Source organism: Arthrobotrys flagrans, assembly GCF_004000055.1.
Source record: "Arthrobotrys flagrans strain CBS H-5679 chromosome Unknown unitig_0, whole genome shotgun sequence".
Taxonomy (NCBI): domain Eukaryota; kingdom Fungi; phylum Ascomycota; class Orbiliomycetes; order Orbiliales; family Orbiliaceae; genus Arthrobotrys; species Arthrobotrys flagrans.
The window spans coordinates 5,555,549-5,573,561 of record NW_027137550.1 but is presented as its reverse complement, the minus strand read 5'-3'; the positions used below and the strand labels follow the sequence as shown (position 1 = coordinate 5,573,561).

Here is an 18,013-nt window from a genome sequence, read left to right as displayed (position 1 = left end):
GTTTACGATGCTATGTCGAACTCGATTGAACGACTTTATGCTTCTTCATGGCATAGACGGGCTGTGGCAAGAGCAACAGTGCTATCCGTTTGTTATCTTTGGAGCAACCAAACTGTGAGTCTTTCCGAGAGTCCAACCGATCTGATTTGTTGGTGGTACGGGATTGGCTAACGGAGGCCGACATGTCTCTAGTTCGATAGCAGAGTCCATATACTCGGCCCTAGTGAACTCCGACTACGGCTCGATCAGGGATACAGGCGGGCACCCGCTTTGGACGGGATTGTAAGTCCCACTACCCGAAAGAAGGGATACAAAATGCGCCCCTACCATGTGATTTGTCTTAGCTAATGAAGCCTTATGTGAACAATGCAATAGCGGCTTGGATACATGAATGAACTCACCGAAGTTTCGCTAAATCCGATCAAGTACATTGCTGCACGGTACTTCTTCAGGTCTACTTGCAGGTCGCATTTCAGGTCGCATTTATCGTATTCGCCAAACCAACATCACATGTGTTGCACAACGTCTGCCCCCCCCATTTTTGCTTGCTCTGTTGGGCCCGACAATCCCCCATTGAATGCCCAGCTTTTTATCAGCCCTCGCTGTAACGAATCTTGCATGTTTCTTGCATATAACGCATATCACGGCCTCCCTTGATTTTGCCCCGTCTGACTTTCTGCACCTCGAACCGTTTTTAGAGGTATTTCTTTGCTGCAGCCTTGATCTTTTGGTCGAATGTCTGGCTACGGATAGCCATGTTGACCTCATAGAACGGGTTCATTAACGTTTTGCAATACAAGTCATATACATCCGCGAAGAACTGTCGTATAGGTTCGTCTGATCGCGTATCATGTACGAGTAGAAATTTGATATCTGCTTATTCAATGAAATGTATAAGCCACGATTGCAATCTTCCTTTCCTGCTTCTTATTTTTGGGTAATTGAAAACTAGGGGACTGGAAACAAGGCGAACCAGTGAAGACGAGGAAATGGATTAAAAACGGGGGTATTATACATACTTCCGCCGGTTAGGAAGCAGGATACCCAGGTATTGTTGAACTTGTCAACGGTTTTGAGATACATTTCCTTGCTTGCCCATTGTTGATCTTCAATGCAGTCCAGGCTGGAATGTGCGATAAATTGGTTCATGTGCCGTTGCTCTTCGCGAAACTGCACAGGAGATTGCGGGTAGCATGCGCCTCAATGATTAGTGATCCGAGTATAATTTGTGCGTGGGCGGTTTGTTAAGCAAGCAAGCAGGCAGGCAGGAGGCAGAGCCGGGTTTTTTTGGGCCGTACCTTAGGGATGCCATCTCCACCTTGCTTGAAGGACCCAAACTCTGCTTCGTAAAGTGGATTGTCCTTGGTACCTATGATGACAAAGTAGTAGCTTGTGGAGGATCCGGCCATGATTACGATGACGAACACAACGACGATGTTGAGGCTGAGATGCGACGGCGACGGCGAAGGGAAGAAAGAAGATATGGCAAGGCCGGTCGATGAGCTAGCAGCTTCACTGCAGTATCGTAAGTACGTATGTTCCGCCCTCGTTATGTTATGTTATGTCATGTACTGTTCGCTGTGGTTAAGCTATGTAGCTGTGGGTTGGATGTAAGGAAGGTCGAGGAGGTCAAGCAAAAGTGGTCTGAGCCGAATGCTTGGTTTCGGCTGGGAGGAACGGTTACGTCTTGGCACTCCCGACTCTCCGAAATTGTCGAATCTTGGACGTCACTTCTTTCCGAACCTCAGAAAACCCTCCAACCACTACATCGACATCCCCATCCTCACCGAGAGCCAGTACTTCTCCACCATCTACCGCCTTCACAAAATAGGCTAAGCCTCCGAAACCATCACAATGGCGTACGTCTTTAGTTCTCGCTCTCTCCGTTCAATTTGCAAATATGCGAAGCTGACAACTCCCGAATCGTATCTATAAACCGCAGTGGACTCGTCTTCCGTCAAAACAACGTCATCCAATGGCAGCGTCTTCACCAGAGGCATGACGGCGTTCGCACTTGGGTAAAAGTACGATCACCCGCACGATAACATTATATGGAGCCACGTTTTGGGATCTCGTATTCTGACAGTTACTTTTTTTCTTCGGACGACAGGGCCCACGTGCTAAGGCGATGCTATACCCTTATTTCTTGGTCCTCGGTCTCGGAATCACCGGTACGCTTCTCCTTCGATGCATTATATGTTGGATAGTCAACATTCAACGTTCAGATGACCACTTGCATGGATCTACTGCGACAGGAATTGACTAGCTGACCGACTCGGGATTTGATATAGGTTCGATGTACGGGATGGGACGTGCGGTCTTTGGCAAGAAGACCTGGTGGTGATTGCTCCCACAGGAATCCAATCAACCAACCAATCAGTACATACATCAAATGAAGCAATTGTCCATAAAGAAATTAGTCACATTAAATCTGTTTTTCTGATTTTTCAACTGCTCGCCGTTTCGCGAAGGGCTGCATACCGGGGATGGGGGTGCACCCAGTGTAGTTATATCAAATGTGATTCCGAGCTCAGTTCCCCCCGAATCCTCTTACTATCAGATTTGAAGGAAATGGGTATATGTATAAAATTGTGATACTTTCAATCTTAAGACCGGGTATATGCAATGTATGCATGTGATCGCGTATTTATGCAAGAGAACGATCCATGGTTCTTCCACTTTTGGAACCACAATTGAAGGCTCGAGCCTCACTTTTACACGAACTGCAAGTACTGTGCCCTACATGAGCTTATCTTAGCTGCATATAGGCTTAGATAGCAGGCATAGTCGCCCGTCCGAGGTATAACAATTATTGCTTTCCTAAAAACCCGAAATTCAAGACGCATGCATGGTGTATAATAAGCCTTGATATGAGCCCCGGGCTAGACCGGATGGCTAACTCTGTATCACTCTAAGGAGATCCAAAGGTATCCAACCAGGTTTTATTCACCTTCACATCATCCCTTTCCCCGTATTCCACAAACCTCCCCACTATTTCCCCAACCTCATGACCTCTAACATCCCACATTCCCAACAATTTAAACCCATTGGCAACCCTCATTCCCAATACGAATATCTCCTCTGTCGCTGTAGTCCACCCCATGATCCCATCTGTCGCCTTAAGCTTCCCCTCTTCGATAGAAACCCCACCTTCACCCGTTACAACCTGGTATTCCTGTGCGATCTCCCAAAGCGTTTGCATGCCAACGGCCACATACTGCGTCAGCTTTTCCACTAATCCTGCGGCTCTGTCTTCTTCTGTAGCTTTTGAAAGGAGCTCTAAGTGGTAGTCCATGCATCTCAATTCGTCTCTGTATAGATTCTGTTTCTCGATTTTGAAGAGGAGGGTATTTGGCGTATTCGCGGTAATTAATTGTTCCTTGATATTGGATACCTTTTCTAACGGTAGATCGATAATATCCTCCAATAACCGTCGTTGGACCTCTATATTCGTGTAAACCTCGATCCTAGCCAGATGCTCAAAAAGCCTTCGTTCGGCTCGAAGGGGTGTAAACGTTTCAGCTTCTTGTTCCGCCTCCTCGAGTGCGAGAAGCTTTGCCACTGTGCATGCTGCCTGACTCCTAATATCGTCTTCGTCATCATTTAGTAGCTTTTGCAGGACAATCCAGACCGGTAGGAGAGCTTGTTGGATATCTTGGTCGCAAACTTTGAATACCCCGGAGGCTTCTTCAATGGACCGTAATGCTGCCATTCTCGATGAGTACGGTATTTCATCCTTAACATTTTTGAATAATTCCTGGACCCAAGTTTGAATTGATACACGTAGCATCGATTCGTATGAATCACTATTGGAGATTGAAGATAGGTTTCGTCCTAAGAAAGTCAGTGCGGACTCTCTTAACGGCTCTACTGGGCCATTCGACGCAAAGTGAGCTAGAACCGTGGGGTCCACCGCCTGCTTCTCAGAGGAGAGAAGTAACAAATTGACGGCAGCAACCCGGTACCATTCCCACCCGTGACTGTTTAGCACTTCCTGCACTACAGTAAACGCAGTTTTAATCCCTCCTTCATCCGAAGGAACAACATCCACATTTCCTTTCAGCTCCCTCAATGTTTTATGGAGTTGGACTTTCTTGTCTGCCTTTGAAAGTGCTTCCGAAAGCGATACCCCATAATCCGGATCATGGAAAGACAGATAACCGCATGCAAGGTCCGGCGCTGCTACGGCCATTACTTTGGCGATTTCCTTCCGAAGTAACGAATCCGCAAAACCCCGAGGTGGTGAGCCTTGGGCTTCCTCTAGAACCCTTTGACAGAACGGTACGACGTTTTCTGCCAAAGGAGTGGTATCGTTCAAAAACACAATACCACAAAGTTGAATAAAATGCGCTTGGTTGACCGGAGATACTTTATTGTTATGTTCAAAGTAATCCTTAGCCGCGCCTTTTACGATATCTTCTATTTTTGACTGAAGTTCATCTATCGGGGCCACTCTGTTAGCGTCCAAGTCAGACAGCTGGGAGGGAATCCCATTACCTTCAACGCCAAATATTCTCTGTTCGTAGATCTCACGAGCAGTGCATAAGCCACCGTGAATCACATTATTATCTCGTTTATAATCCCCGAAGTTCCATACGAGGAATTCCCTAAACGATTCAACAGCACTCTCACGAGGCGTGAATGCAAGGATAGATTTCGCAGCTGCTTCTCGCGTTTTCCAAATCTTGCATTCGAGATAGCGAATAACCAGATCTTTAAATGTCTCCGACATCCGATTTTCTTGAAACGAGAGTCGAGAAATGACATCTAGTGCCGGATAAACTGCTTCGATTAGGCGATGCTATCGATGGGAGAGTTATAATATTTCTTTAGAATAAATACACAGGGGAGTGTATTCTTACATCACTAAGGTCTCGAAATCCATCCGAAAGTGTCTCAAGGAAGACGGTATCTAACCTCGAGTATCTCTGAAAGAACCGCTCAGCCTTGAAAACTTGCGTAGAACCGTCTTTGGGGAAAATACGGTTCACTATTGCTGTGTAAAGCATGATACCGCAGTTTCGAACAGCCCATCTATTATCGTTAGTTTAATGGCTATCAACAGGATCAAAATTTTTGAACTTACATCTCAGATTTGAAACAATTAAACGCCATATGCAAAGAGCTAGCGACGTAGGGATCAACGACTGTCGAAAGTTGCGAGTCCATGAACAAAAACCTCATGCAGTTCAACGCATGGACCTGAGGTAGCTCGAGGTGATCGGTTTCGCCTTTTTTGTCCTCTGGAACGGTCCTGGGCGTTTTAACTGTATCCTCAAGGGAGCTAAAGGCATTTTGAATAAAATAATTTTGCTTCTTTTTCATCTGAATCTCGCTAATAATAATAGCACCTATGGCCATCGGAAGGCCAGCAGAGCGTCGTGTTATTAATTTTCCGGAACTTGAAACTATGCCCAATAGCTTATCCAACCATTGTCGCGGAAGATCCTGGGCCAATGTTGATTGGGAGGCTAAGCACCGATAGCAGACTGCCGTCAAAGCTGGGAATATAGATGACAGAGAGCCTCTATGTCGTATCGATGTGAGCTGCTCTATCAGAAGATCTCCACTGTCTTGGAGAAAAGTGGCGGCCTCTGATTGTTGGCTGAGGCTCTTTGGAACATATGTTGCAATCGCCCCCAGAAGGGAACTATACAGAAGTCAATATTGAGCTTCCATTACGAAAATCCAAACAAATCGAACCGACCTGGCTTCAGATACAACCCTCCAGCTATAACTCAAGAATCCCTGATTATTTAATTGATCTTCATCTTCATCATCCGAATCTTCTCCAGACGTTGCCGCTCCACGCCCTTCGGGACTTTCGTTGCATAATATATCCCGTTCACGCGCCCAAATATCTCGCGCCAACTTCAACACTCGACCGAGCATCCGCTGTCGTTTTTCTTCTTCGAGGACTAGCAGATTTGCGTCCTTCCTTTTGAAAATCAATGCCAACGCTCCAAGCACACTATTATCGATTCGTGATCTCGGATTTGCCTGGCTTTGGCATTGCAGATGTGGCTCTTTATCCAGCAACATGAACGCCAGGTCAACGATTGTTCCATCGTTTGTGGAAGAGCTATATGCCTCCCAAGCTTCCCGGGAGATGTTTGAATATTTTAGGCTCAAGTCATATAAGACCTCGAGAATCCTACTGAATCCATCTTCCTGGCCAGGCCGCCCGCTGTCCTCAATCATCTTTTGAGAGCGTTGTAGAACATGTGCCCACGGAACATCTTTGCTTTGAGGTAGTTCCTTGATGAGACCAGTAGCGAGAGATCTGATGTCGTCATACGGGTCCATGATTCGTTCAACAAGTAGTCTGAGGAGGGTCGGGTATTGAATTTCGGGGTCGAAGGGTAGAACAATGTGTTCCCGTTCGTTTTGTTTCCTTTTCGACTTCTTGATATCTGCTGCCAGATCGCTTCCGGGAAGCGAGTTTCTCCAATCCCGCTCGATTTGAGGAAGCCAGTATGAATAAACTTTGAGGGCCAATATGACTCTCTGGTAAGAGGCGTTAGGCTGTAATTGAGCAGGGAGTAATTCGTTCAGGAACCAGCTGGCGAAAGCCTTTTGTTGGAGTAACCTATTGTTGATAACTTGGACCTCATCTCTGGTCTCGGTATCAGCACCCAGACCTGCGGGTCGCCCTTCCAATGATCGTAGCTTTTTATTCAGGGCGTAGGAGCTAGCAACAAGCCTTTCCAAGAGAACCCTAAACCCTGCGTAAATTTCGTTCCTGACCTGCGGGTCTGACTCCGAGAAAAGGTAGTCGAAATGATCGGAAAATATAGAAATATAGATTGACGTGAAAGGTAAAGCGACCGAGGATGATATTATCATCAACCTCAGCGTATGGGATCGTAAGAGCCCAGACTGATCCGAAAGAAGGGAATCATAACCACCGAGGGACCCCACGTATTCATCTAAATGCAAGGCTTGTCAATATTTGGGTCAAATATGTGTTTCGCGTCTTGGAAACCTACCGACTTGGGATTCTGTAAGCCATCCATTCTCCTTCCCAGTCCTCAGGCAACCGATTATTGCTATTGAGTTTCCATTATCCCGCAAGATCCCATGAGTATGAATGAGATGCTGGATGACAAGCGCAAACCCCTCCTTCTCATCATGGAATACGCCTGGAACAACGTAGAGTTCAGTGTTCAAGGCAATCTGCTCATCCGATGAAAGTAAAGCTCTTGCGAGATCTTCTTTAAAAAAGGAGAGCCAAACTGCTTTCAGAGACCCCTCGTCCGTTTCTACAGCCAGTTCTTCCCCAAGCCTGCGAAATAAAGAGCTTAATAAACGACCAATACCAGGAGCTAGTGTCCTGTTGTTCATCGTTTTGAAGATCGATTCCAGATTTATTGCTTTTGAAGCCTTTTCGGATTCGTTTCTAATGAAGAAAGGCCTCGAAGCAAGCCATTTTTTCTTTATTAAGAATTCGACGAGGTACGAATCGCCCTTTCTCAAATCGCCTTTCCTAATACCATCAAATACCTCCTCGGCAATTGAAATTGAGAATATTTGACGTTCTTCTCGATCCCAGGTCTCCGTACCAAAGGCCACGAAAGCCGTGAGACAGTCTTTAAGACTTTTCAGCACAGGGGCCGCCGCTAGATCAAAATAATCTCGAAAGATGGAGAGATATTTGGCTTCTTTTCGAGTTTCTGGTAAAACCGGCGACCCAGGCTTTATCGAAAAGGTTTTAGACAAACCCCCAAGCCTATTGAAGACGATCGAGAGGGCGTCGACAGCACAAACTCGGTGTCCATTTTCAATTTGAGGACTTGACCCTGTGTTAAGAAGTGGCTCAACCCAGCTCTCCAGTTCTCTGTAGGTCTCGATTAACAAGTTAGCATGCATGCGCAAGAACTTTTTCGGAAGGCCTATATAGAATGATCCGAAAGATATATTCCTTACTGTTGTAGAATCTCGGGACGGATCTTTGATATTTAATTTTATCAGCTTTTCTCGGAGGGCCAGCAGCCTTTCCTCGGGAACGATGCATGATGATGTCTCATATTCAGCAGCATTGAATCCAAATACTCCTTCCGACGCCATGGTGAGGATTCGATCGAAGGCGGTAGACACTATTTTGCTGAAAAAAAAATATGCACGCACGCGGGCACTGCACACCGCAGTACACAATCAATCGATTTGAATTCTGGTGTACTAAAGATTTCGATCTTGGCGTATGTAGCAACATTCAAAAATCGATAACGGACTATGAGAAACTGGAAGAACCTTGTATTCCGTAGTCAGAAAAATTCCAGCAGCTGGTACCGGCCTGCTAACGTCCACTTACCAGATGCGATATAGCGTGGGAGTCGACTTGGGCTAGTTAAGGTGGGACAGCTCGGTCAAAAGGTCGAGACGAAAAGCTGCCGAAATTGGAAAACGCAACTAACGAAAAATTTATTTCTCGCCTGCCGACTCAACCATCCCACCTTCACCTCTATACCTAGTATCTACCACGGCGCCTTCTCCCATACGACTTCACGACGAACTTGGATTTATAATATCCTTCCGACGGATATCGTGAGTAGTATCAACGGACCCGGTTTGAACTTCTGTTACGGTTCTACCGTATAGCGCCTTCCAGCTTCCCTCCGCCCCGTTTCGCCATCCTACGTCGGTCAACAATAATCGCCATGTCGTGGTGGGATTCCATAACAGGTCGCAAGACCACTACCTCTGCTTCTCCATCTGGAGCTAGTGTAGAGCCACATGACGTCTTCGTACCGACTCCTTTCGACCCTAGCACTGCTGCCGACGTCTCTTCCTTCCTCAATACTCCGGCATTCGACCCCTCCTTATTACATCCATCGGCCGGTCTAGACGAAGGCTTGGAATACTTGAAACTCGAAGACGAAGCACTTTCGGACCTTCCAGGATCGCATTCCATCTTACCTTCGAGAGGATGGAGTGACGATCTTTGTTATGGCACCGGCACAACATATCTCGCAGCCTTATCGATAGGTGGCGCATGGGGATTCATCGAGGGTGTCAACAGGAGTCCACCAATGGCTCCCCCAAAGCTGAAGCTCAACAGTATTCTTAACGGAATGACACGGCGAGGGCCATTTATGGGCAACAGCGCTGGTGTAATCGCAATGGTTTACAACGGCATAAATAGCACGATCGGGCACGTAAGAGGGAGGCACGATACTTCTAACAGTGTTGTGGCTGGTGCACTGAGCGGGGCTATCTTCAAGAGGTGAGAAAACTTCGAATCGGAGCATGTTCGCGAAACTGGCTAACAGTTTACAATTATTTCTTCAAGTACGAGAGGTGTACGACCGATGCTTATCGCTTCCGGTATCACCGGCAGCGTCGCCGGTATCTGGGCCGTCTCAAGAAAGGCCTTCCTTTAAACGACTTTTTTTTTTAGTCGTCTATTAATACACTTGTGTCTTAACACCACGACACAAATCTATACGTCCACCTACGTTTTCTCTGTAAATATTCCTCCGACCACTGTATCATACACCACTCCCTTTCAAAGGGTGAATCGACTTTCCGTATCCAGCGGCATGGCACATCAGTCGACGGCGACCCTTCTCCTTACAATTTCTACCATATTAGACCTGATGCAACCTCTCAACTCCTTAGATTCACGGCATTTCTGTGTTATTGCATTTTGGGAACCTGCTTTTGGGAAACAATCCTGAGTAACAACGGGGATGTATATAGGCGCTAGGTGCGGTTTTACTTAGCGGGCCGAGGCGGCCGTTATAATGAAATATTATTTTTTTTTCTCCACAGACCTTCTAGCTTGCCACATCCGTCCCTGTGGCGATTCAGACTGTATTTACAATCTCACACTCGCTAACTCAGAAATAGGCTCTATAGCGCGGATTGCGATTATTCCTTGAATGCGGACCGTCCCTAAACCCATTCCCACCATGAAAAGGGCACGCTATAAACCCCGCTTTGTCTACCACGTTTCAAGGCTCCCGCGTTTTTTGAGGACTGGGCTCCCTGCCAGTATCGGGGCTCCCGTGAGGCATTAGAAAAGTATCACATTTCCAACACATTCCCACGTATTCAGCGACGATGTTGCCGGGTAGTAGTCGATTACTCGTTGTAGCCGTGAGCTCATTGCTTGTGGGTTCAGCTTTTGCTGGGGTTCTTTATCCCAGGGATTCACAAACGGGGGGGTATGGTGTAATTGTTCCTCTCTAAAAGAGCAGACCCCGCAACGGTTAATGTTGAAGAGCGGGTACGGTCCGACACGAATGAATGGGATAGTTTATCCGATGCAGAAAAGCGAGAGGCCCATGAAAAAGCTTTGTATAGCAGCGCGACCCAAGAGCTATGACCGCTGTGGTAGGTAACCTACTTGGTGTCGCTGAGAACATTGTGAACGGCGATGTCAAGACAAATGCGACGGAAGGACCAGAGACCATTCAAAGCGAAGGTGTTACAAGCAATAGTACCGACATCGAGAGTGCGGTCGAAGGCGGTGAACCTAGTTCTCGTCTACGCAACGTTCCCCGGTTGGGATAACACATACCAACAGAATCAAGGCGAATGGAAGTTGGAAAAAGCCTCGCAGACGCCTCAAATAGATCTACATTTAGTGTAACTTCCCATCGACGTTTTTGCCCTATATATAAAGCTTCCTGTATACCTATCTTCAAACTACCGTTAAATTAGTAAGTCGAAATTGCTTCCTAGGCGTTGATATAACATCGATCTCAGGCCTCTTCAAACTTCATCTCCCCTGTAATTATTCCATGGCCATGGCGGAATGATCCTTCTCCCTTAACCACCCCTTCAACTCCTCCCTGCCGTACCAAACATCCTTCCCCATATCCTTCCCTTTCAATCCCTCCAGCAACCCCAAGCACCACTCCTGACAATTCCATCCTCCTTCTCCGCCTTGAACCTCTTCCTTCTCCACGTATGCCTCCCTACACGCCTTTTCAAACCCTCCGAGTTGACTTTGGTCGACACTCCCAATTTCCAACTTTGCAACCACGATCTGTGTAGCAGAATCGTCTTTGCCGATGCCATCTACCACTTCTTCTTCTTCTTCTCCCTCATCTTCATCTTCCTCGGATATACCCTCGCTCTTTATAAAATTTTGGCCGTTGATTTTAATACTCCTCCCTGGCTCTTCATCTCTCGGATCGGCTGCTTCGGGCCCGGGATAGTAGTACGCACCCGGCGTACCCCGCAGCTGGTGTTTTAACCCCGTTGAAGGGGATAGTTCGATCAAGAAGGTCCAGTGGTATGCTTTTACGAGACCGGTTTCCCAATGCGTGCCCCGGTCGTAAGTTATAATATAGAGGGAATGCGACATGTTTATACACCAGCGGGGTGGTGACGTCGTCGGGAATGTCAAACGGGAATCGAGGTATCGCTTATGTACGATTATATATTAAGCGCCGCAGGGACAAGGTAACTTGGGATCGACCGCTCGAGCTCCTGCTATTATATGGTGATATGCATACCGGTACTTTCGATTATCGATTATCAACAGGTGTTCCATCCGGTCTGCTAGCCCAAGAAGAAAATGCAACACACATGTGCCGATGGGTTCCGACCGCCACCCCGTCTACCAGATGCTACCGTGTCAATTCCCGACCGGTTGGCGGCCCGCGGGGCACTCGAGTTTGCGAGATGACCCCGAAATTCCATCAGTTCTTGGCTTATTGCGCCTACAGGTGAGGGGTCTGGCGAGACAAATCGCGCTTGTGTCTTTAGCATTTATCGCCGAAAATTATAGGCTGCTTACCAAGTAGTTTTCGTCCAAGGTATATATCACGCATGTTAGAAGACCGGAATGATTTACTCCGGAAGTCGGAGTGCCACAGAGGTATCATTATAATCGTATCTTAAAACGAAGCAAGTTGGACAAAAGGCGAGAGTTACTACGCAGCATCAAAACAGAACAAAAGACCTCCCAGTTACAAACAACCGCGCTCCCTATCGGCAGGGTCTCCCTATTTGTTCAAAATCGCAACCAACAATCTTTCAAAATCCCCGCTGGTCTCGTCTTTGACCCTCGCCACCAATTCTTTCCCATAAAGCCGACTGTACGACGCCTTGATCGCCGGAATGGCTCCGGGGATCCAATGAGCCGCTATCAGCCTGAACGCCAACTCCTCGTTCCTCGTCCCGATTCCCTTCATAGTACCCTCGATCAACTCCGCATCTCTCTTCGCTTTATCCTGCACACCCTTGAGGATATACAACAAAGCCTCCTTCTGATGCCCACTAAACTCGCTGTTTATCAGACTTTCCACCGACTGATGATACGTCTTTTCGTACTCCGTCGCGATTGCCAAAATCGTAGCATCATTACTCTTGATGAATATTCTCGAGACTTCCGTTTCGTCCGTTCCTACTTTTGCTTCCGTGGCCGCGTGGAGCGCTTTGACTTCGGCTGTGACGTTGGTAGGATTTACGCCTGCCGATTCTTCGGTACGGGAGGCGGACATGACCATTTCGAACATCCGCCGTTCTGCGCCGCTGAGGTCGTCGGAGATGACGGATTCTAGTTTTCGGCTGTATTTGGCTCTGAATGCTGTTTTTATGGCGTTGATGTCCGCGTTACTCCTTCCCAGTAATGCGAGGTCTAGGAAAGTCTCCCTGGTACCGATCCCTTTCGTAGCACGGTCCACAAGCCAGACGTAGAAGTTTAACGGACCTCTGACGAGGGCACAGAGTCCATCTTCGAGGCTTCCTCGAGTTTTATCTTCGATAAGCGAACAAAGTTGCTTTTTCGTGTCGGCGGTGTATTTCTGGTTCAGGGATTCGATTTGTAAAGGATCGAGTTTTACGATTGTGTTTATCAAGGCCTTTTCGTCGGTGTTAAACCCCTTGCAGGCTTTACGGATGACTTCGACGTCGTTTGTGGGGTTGTAATTTGGAGATGTTTGGTTGGCTACGAAGCCGATCGACGGGGCTGCTGCGGGTCCGGTGTACGTTTGAGACGGACCGGCTTGGGGAGGTGGTGCTTGATAGCCCGCCTGGGGTGGTGGAGCACCCCATTGTTGCTGTTGCTGCGGGGGAGGATAACCTTGAGGTTGTTGTCCCCATTGTTGCTGCGGTGGACCTCCCCATTGCTGTTGTTGCGGTGGTGGGTAGCCTCCCCATTGCTGCTGTTGCGGCGGAGGACCCGGAGGGGGTGCCCCCCATTGCTGCTGCGGTTGACCCCATTGCTGGGGTTGTTGGCCCCATTGGCCTTGTTGCTGTGGTGGGTATCCACGTTGTTGGTCCTCTTTATCGTCCGGTTAGCTCTGAATTCGGGAAATCGTTAGAAAAATGGTGGTGCACTATAGTACTACTTACGAGGTTGTCCCCATTGCTGTTGCTGAGGATACCCTTGCGGGGGACCCCATTGTTGCTGCTGTCCCCATTGCTGCTGAGGTTGTCCCCACTGTTGCTGCTGGTCACCGGTCGGAGGCGGTCCGCTTTGATGGTCTGCCATATCTTAAGCCCTGTTTGTTGTACTAACGATATATGATATTCCGATATATCAAAGGGAACGTGTGATATTATGAACGAGCAAAGTGTGTTGGAAGTGAGGTTGAAAGTCGAGTCTACAGGTTTACGAATGCCAGAAAATCAGGTGAGGAGTAAGAGCTAGCAATCACCGAAAGCGCGCCATCGATCGCTCTTATATAATACCATCACACCCCCTCTTTCCTTTTCCTTTCCAACATGTTAACATCTATCAGACTTTCACGCCGGCGCAGTTCGACGGTCAGACTATCCATATTCGACGTGGACCACACCATTCCTTTTTCTGATAACAGGGGTCTCGTATTGGCCGGACAGATCTTTGCCAAGACCAACCGGTCTTTTTTTTTTCAAAATCCAGTGGTTTAGCTCGTGCTTCCGAAAGTCCAAGCTGCCGATGATAAGTCTTGGGTACCAGATATCCCTATAAGCCAGGAAATCGGCGCTGTTTTTGGAAAGCTCTTTTCGCTCTTACCATTCGACTATTTCCGGCCCCAGGTGCGCATATGCGATGCATAATATTATTCGAAGGAGACAAAAAATCCTGAGGTTTTACTCCGCAATGTCCAACAAAAGCAGATGCAATCGCTGTGGCTGTTGGGTACATCTTTAGCGTGGTTATTCCAAGACGGGATGCTGTTGTGTACCCCTTCGTCGGAGACGATTCGATCTCACATCACAAGCTTGGCGGGATTTGCGTTTGCATTCTGATCCTCCACGGTCTTCGATGCGCGAGATAATCGGGGTATCAAATTCCCGCGAACGGGTCTGGTCCGTGAGATATCATGATGCTGGGCTTCATCATCGGCAAGGTACTCTACAGGGCATACAAGATGCAGATGTTGGGTTATTGTCTAAGCGCTTGGCATCCTATTGGTGAAACTAGCTAGCTTCTATGCCTTGCAGTCAGTCGGTTAACTATGGAGATCCAAAGTTCGCAGCCTCGTGTTTCTGCCAAAAACAGGTGATAGCCACCGCATGGCCATAGCGTTGGAATTCAAGCTGGCGAATGGTGATGGCTACCATCTGATAACTGCATTCGCCGCCTCATACGGTCCAGAATCAACATCTCCTTGGCGAGCAACGTAGGCAACTAATGCGAACCGAGGATACTTGCAGCGGGACCTGCAGACGATGTTTGCCCCCATATTCAAACCACCTGTTGCGCCCCAACAGGTTTTATGACGTCACGTGATCCTGCTTCCCACTATTAAAACAAGCAACCCTCATGTAAATAATTCTTTATCGAGAATTATCGATCATCGACACTTGACACAAACCTCAATAGCAATAATTCACGATAGCTTCAACTATCGATCTCCCAGTTTGCCTCTTTCACTTTGACAACTTGTTCCCTTCCAGGAACAATACCACCGTCAGTGAAACTCCAACAGCAACGCAGATTCTACTCAACCTGGTATAATACGATAGATTGGAAACCGACGCATCACCATGCCACGACCCGATCCCATTCAATCTCCGGATGATTCCCCCTCCGAATCTAGAAAATCCCAAGTAATTAAATCTAGTATAAATTCCATGTACCATATGAGCCTCGAACTCCCGCTGTTTTGAAAAAAAAAAAAGAAAACGTAGCACTCTACTGGGAGATCGTCATCCTTGTGCGGGGGCGATGCTAATCTTCTCCGTATCGTTACAAGTTTTGGGTGGCATTGTCTTTCCATCCTTCGTCCCCCTTCCTCCGAATCCGTGTTAAAACCCCCCGACCTCCACATCGAGCACCTTGTCCATCCTCTCATCCTCCCCCTCTCTCCCCCCGAAGAAAGTCTTAATGACCCCCACCGTCCCCTCGAACAGTCCCGCCACGAGTTCTTTTTCCTCCTCGCCGGTCTGTTTGAAGTCCGGAAAAGCGTTGACCTCCAAAACCCTTACTTTTCCATCCTGCCCTACCAAAAAATCGAACCCGAAGATTTCAAAAGCGTTCGGTAGCGGTTGAAAATGTATCCTCCCACCGCCGATAGCAGCTTTGAATACCTCCGCTGCGATCTCACGGATTTGCGAGTACCATCCCTCCACCTCCTCTTTTTCAACCGTAAAGATTTCTGGGAGTTTCCAGAAGGGGATCACGCTCCCGTCGTGAACCCCTGATTGAAGACAGGTATTCGTTAGGTGCGCTGATAGGTCTGTCGTTTCCGATGTAACATCTTTGAGGTTTGAGGGTGGGGTGTATTCTTTTGCGGCGAAGAGGGCGAGCATGTTTTTGTAGACGTAGATTTTGAGGGCGGAGTAGGCGAGGACGTAAGTCCTTATGTGGAATTTTCGGGGACCGGTTGATGTCTTTCCTTTCGGGGTGAGGAGGATGGGTGGGATGTATATTTGGGCCACGAAGTGGCGAAGACGGGAGGTGATGATGCCGGTTTGTTTCTTTTCTTTTCCCTCGACCGTTGATGTATCCTCGGTGTCATCCTCTCCGTCCGATCCGGCGGTCGTATCGTCTTCGTCTTCGTCTTCGTCCTCCTCCTCCCACCCCTCAAAAATGCCCTGCAACTCCCGCATCGTCGAAAACAACCTGATCCCCACCCCGCGATCGCTCATCCCCGGCTTCAAAATCCACCACTCCCTCTCCTCGACCCCCTCGTTCCTCTCCAAACTCTCATTTAACTCGTAAGCCTCCACCAACGCCTCATCCAAAAACTCCGCATAATCGACTTCAAATTCCACACTAACCGGCGCCGCAGTCGCAAGTATGCTGTTTGGAGATTTTCGAACGTAATGTGAGATCGTGTGCAGGAGGTAGTGTTTTCGGATCAGGGCTTTGCGGATCACGTAGGCGTTGAAGAGGTGGGTGGTGGGGTGTTGGAGGAGGGTGGGGAAGTCGAGGGATTCGTAGGAGGTCCAGGTCAGGAGGGGGGTCGTGGGGGGAGAGGTGGGGTGCGGAGGAGGTGGACGGAGGGGAGGTGGCGGTGGAGGGCGGAGAGGATTAGCGGTTCGACGTAGGATTTGTCGTCGGTGTAGTCGATCAGGGCGTAGAGTTCCGGGGTCAGGTCTGTCATTTTTTCTCTCTCTCTTTTTTGATGTCGGGTTGTCTCGAAAGGGAAGAATAGATACAAAGGGAGGATGAGGGAGAGAAGATGAGATTCTATGTATACACTGATATCTGATATCTATCTCGAATGCATCGTAGAAAGCTTGAAGCTCGAGCGAGAAAGAAAAAAAAAAAAAGTTCGACCCAAAAAAATAGCCGGCTAAATGCAACAAGATCCACAACGCTCGCTTATCTACGGCCCTATGGGTATACAGAGGTATCTAAAGCTTCAACTCCTCACCGATCTGGGCACTTGCGTGCATAAAATTGGCCCTCAACGGCGTTACACTAGAATTTATAAATTAACGTTCGTTTGCCTTTTTTTTTTTTTGAAAAAAAAAAAAAAAAAAGATAGAAGTCCGTTGGTATGATACGTGGGAGGGAAACGAACCTGATGAACCCCTGCACCAAAGCCCAAGCATCGCTCCCAACCGCACTCTCCTCCTTGGCCGCCTTCTCCACATCGATAAACCTCGGCGCCCACTTGAACCTATACTTCTCCATCAACTTGTCCGTCCCCTCCTCTTTCGCCGCCTCCTCGTTAGGCGTAGAAACCCCATCTCTGGTCGCCTTCTCCAACTTGCCCGGATCTTCTTCCTCCTCTTTCGTTTGAATGGCTTTGTAACATCCGCCCCAGGTGTTTTGTAAAATATGAGTGAATAATATTTTGGCGTGGTGGACGCCTTCGTCGAGCGGAACGTTTACGGAGTAAATGTCGACGGAGTTGTCGGTTGGCCAGTTCGCGTAGAGGTTTTCGATTATTTTCGAGGAGATGTCGGAGGCGTTTCGGACGATTGACCAGTCGTGGTCGCGGGTTTTGTAGGCGTAGGAGATGGAGATTGATTTTGCGCCGCTCTGGTTTTTTTATCAAAGGCGGGTCAGTCTTCTCTCATCTTCTCCCTGAACCGGTGGTATGAAAATAAAGAACAACCTACCAGCGCAGCTTCCAACGAACCCCCCAAAGTCCCACTGCTGAGCGCATAAACCGCCGACGAATTCCTTCCAAAATTCGGTCCGGAAACAACCAAATCGATCGGCCCCCTCTCCTCGAACAGATGGAACAATCCGATCTGCGTACAACTCGCCGGCGTCCCATTTATCAATACCCATTCTTCACCACCGTCCGTTCGGGGTGTGCCGTGCGTGGTATCCGTGTCCGGATGGTAGAACGTGGGAGTCGGGTGGTGACCGATTATGTGGGCTTTTCCGATCCATGATTTTTGGTCGGCGGGGATGCAGACCGAGACCGTGTGGCCGCGGTTGCGGAGGGAGGTTATCAGGGATTTTATGAAGGGGGAGGAGGGGGAGGGGGGGCCGTCGTCGTTCGTCAGCTACGGCCGTGGTTAGCGGATGAGTTTTTGGAGCTTGGGGTAGCTTACCAGGATGTGCATTTTGGAATCGGGGAGTTGGGGATCGAAGCTCGAGAAAAGAACAAGAGAGGGAGAAGAGAGGATGGAACGGGAGCTGAAAGAAATGCCGAAGCGGTTG

The 18,013-nt window shown here is 48.3% G+C and overlaps 7 protein-coding genes across 7 annotated transcripts; 2 read left to right on the top strand and 5 right to left on the bottom strand.

Moving 5' to 3' along the window:
• Window positions 1–694: 694 nt before the first annotated feature.
• On the bottom strand, window positions 695–1,409 carry DFL_004645 (uncharacterized protein; the record flags this gene model as incomplete). Its single annotated transcript, XM_067633774.1, has 3 exons — window positions 695–873; window positions 1,020–1,170; window positions 1,299–1,409. 3 exons carry the CDS (start codon window positions 1,407–1,409, stop codon window positions 695–697), a joined length of 441 nt encoding a protein of 146 aa, XP_067491909.1.
• A 445-nt stretch (window positions 1,410–1,854) lies between these two features.
• On the top strand, window positions 1,855–2,344 carry DFL_004644 (uncharacterized protein; the record flags this gene model as incomplete). The annotated part of the gene is made up of 4 exons (XM_067633773.1): window positions 1,855–1,859; window positions 1,943–2,024; window positions 2,111–2,171; window positions 2,292–2,344. The coding sequence occupies 4 exons, from the start codon at window positions 1,855–1,857 to the stop codon at window positions 2,342–2,344; spliced, it is 201 nt and encodes a 66-aa protein (XP_067491908.1).
• Window positions 2,345–2,911: 567 nt separating this feature from the next.
• On the bottom strand, window positions 2,912–8,067 carry DFL_004643 (uncharacterized protein; the record flags this gene model as incomplete). The annotated part of the gene is made up of 7 exons (XM_067633772.1): window positions 2,912–4,440; window positions 4,498–4,801; window positions 4,863–5,034; window positions 5,087–5,650; window positions 5,708–6,929; window positions 6,990–7,845; window positions 7,927–8,067. 7 exons carry the CDS (start codon window positions 8,065–8,067, stop codon window positions 2,912–2,914), a joined length of 4,788 nt encoding a protein of 1,595 aa, XP_067491907.1.
• A 590-nt stretch (window positions 8,068–8,657) lies between these two features.
• Window positions 8,658–9,380, top strand: DFL_004642 (uncharacterized protein; the record flags this gene model as incomplete). Its single annotated transcript, XM_067633771.1, has 2 exons — window positions 8,658–9,223; window positions 9,290–9,380. The coding sequence occupies 2 exons, from the start codon at window positions 8,658–8,660 to the stop codon at window positions 9,378–9,380; spliced, it is 657 nt and encodes a 218-aa protein (XP_067491906.1).
• A 1,358-nt stretch (window positions 9,381–10,738) lies between these two features.
• Window positions 10,739–11,314, bottom strand: DFL_004641 (uncharacterized protein; the record flags this gene model as incomplete). The annotated part of the gene is made up of 1 exon (XM_067633770.1): window positions 10,739–11,314. One exon carries the CDS (start codon window positions 11,312–11,314, stop codon window positions 10,739–10,741), a length of 576 nt encoding a protein of 191 aa, XP_067491905.1.
• A 643-nt stretch (window positions 11,315–11,957) lies between these two features.
• DFL_004640 (uncharacterized protein) lies at window positions 11,958–13,447 on the bottom strand (the record flags this gene model as incomplete). The annotated part of the gene is made up of 2 exons (XM_067633769.1): window positions 11,958–13,237; window positions 13,309–13,447. 2 exons carry the CDS (start codon window positions 13,445–13,447, stop codon window positions 11,958–11,960), a joined length of 1,419 nt encoding a protein of 472 aa, XP_067491904.1.
• A 1,745-nt stretch (window positions 13,448–15,192) lies between these two features.
• DFL_004639 (uncharacterized protein) lies at window positions 15,193–17,916 on the bottom strand (the record flags this gene model as incomplete). Its single annotated transcript, XM_067633767.1, has 4 exons — window positions 15,193–16,486; window positions 16,917–17,380; window positions 17,461–17,856; window positions 17,905–17,916. 4 exons carry the CDS (start codon window positions 17,914–17,916, stop codon window positions 15,193–15,195), a joined length of 2,166 nt encoding a protein of 721 aa, XP_067491903.1.
• Window positions 17,917–18,013: the final 97 nt, after the last annotated feature.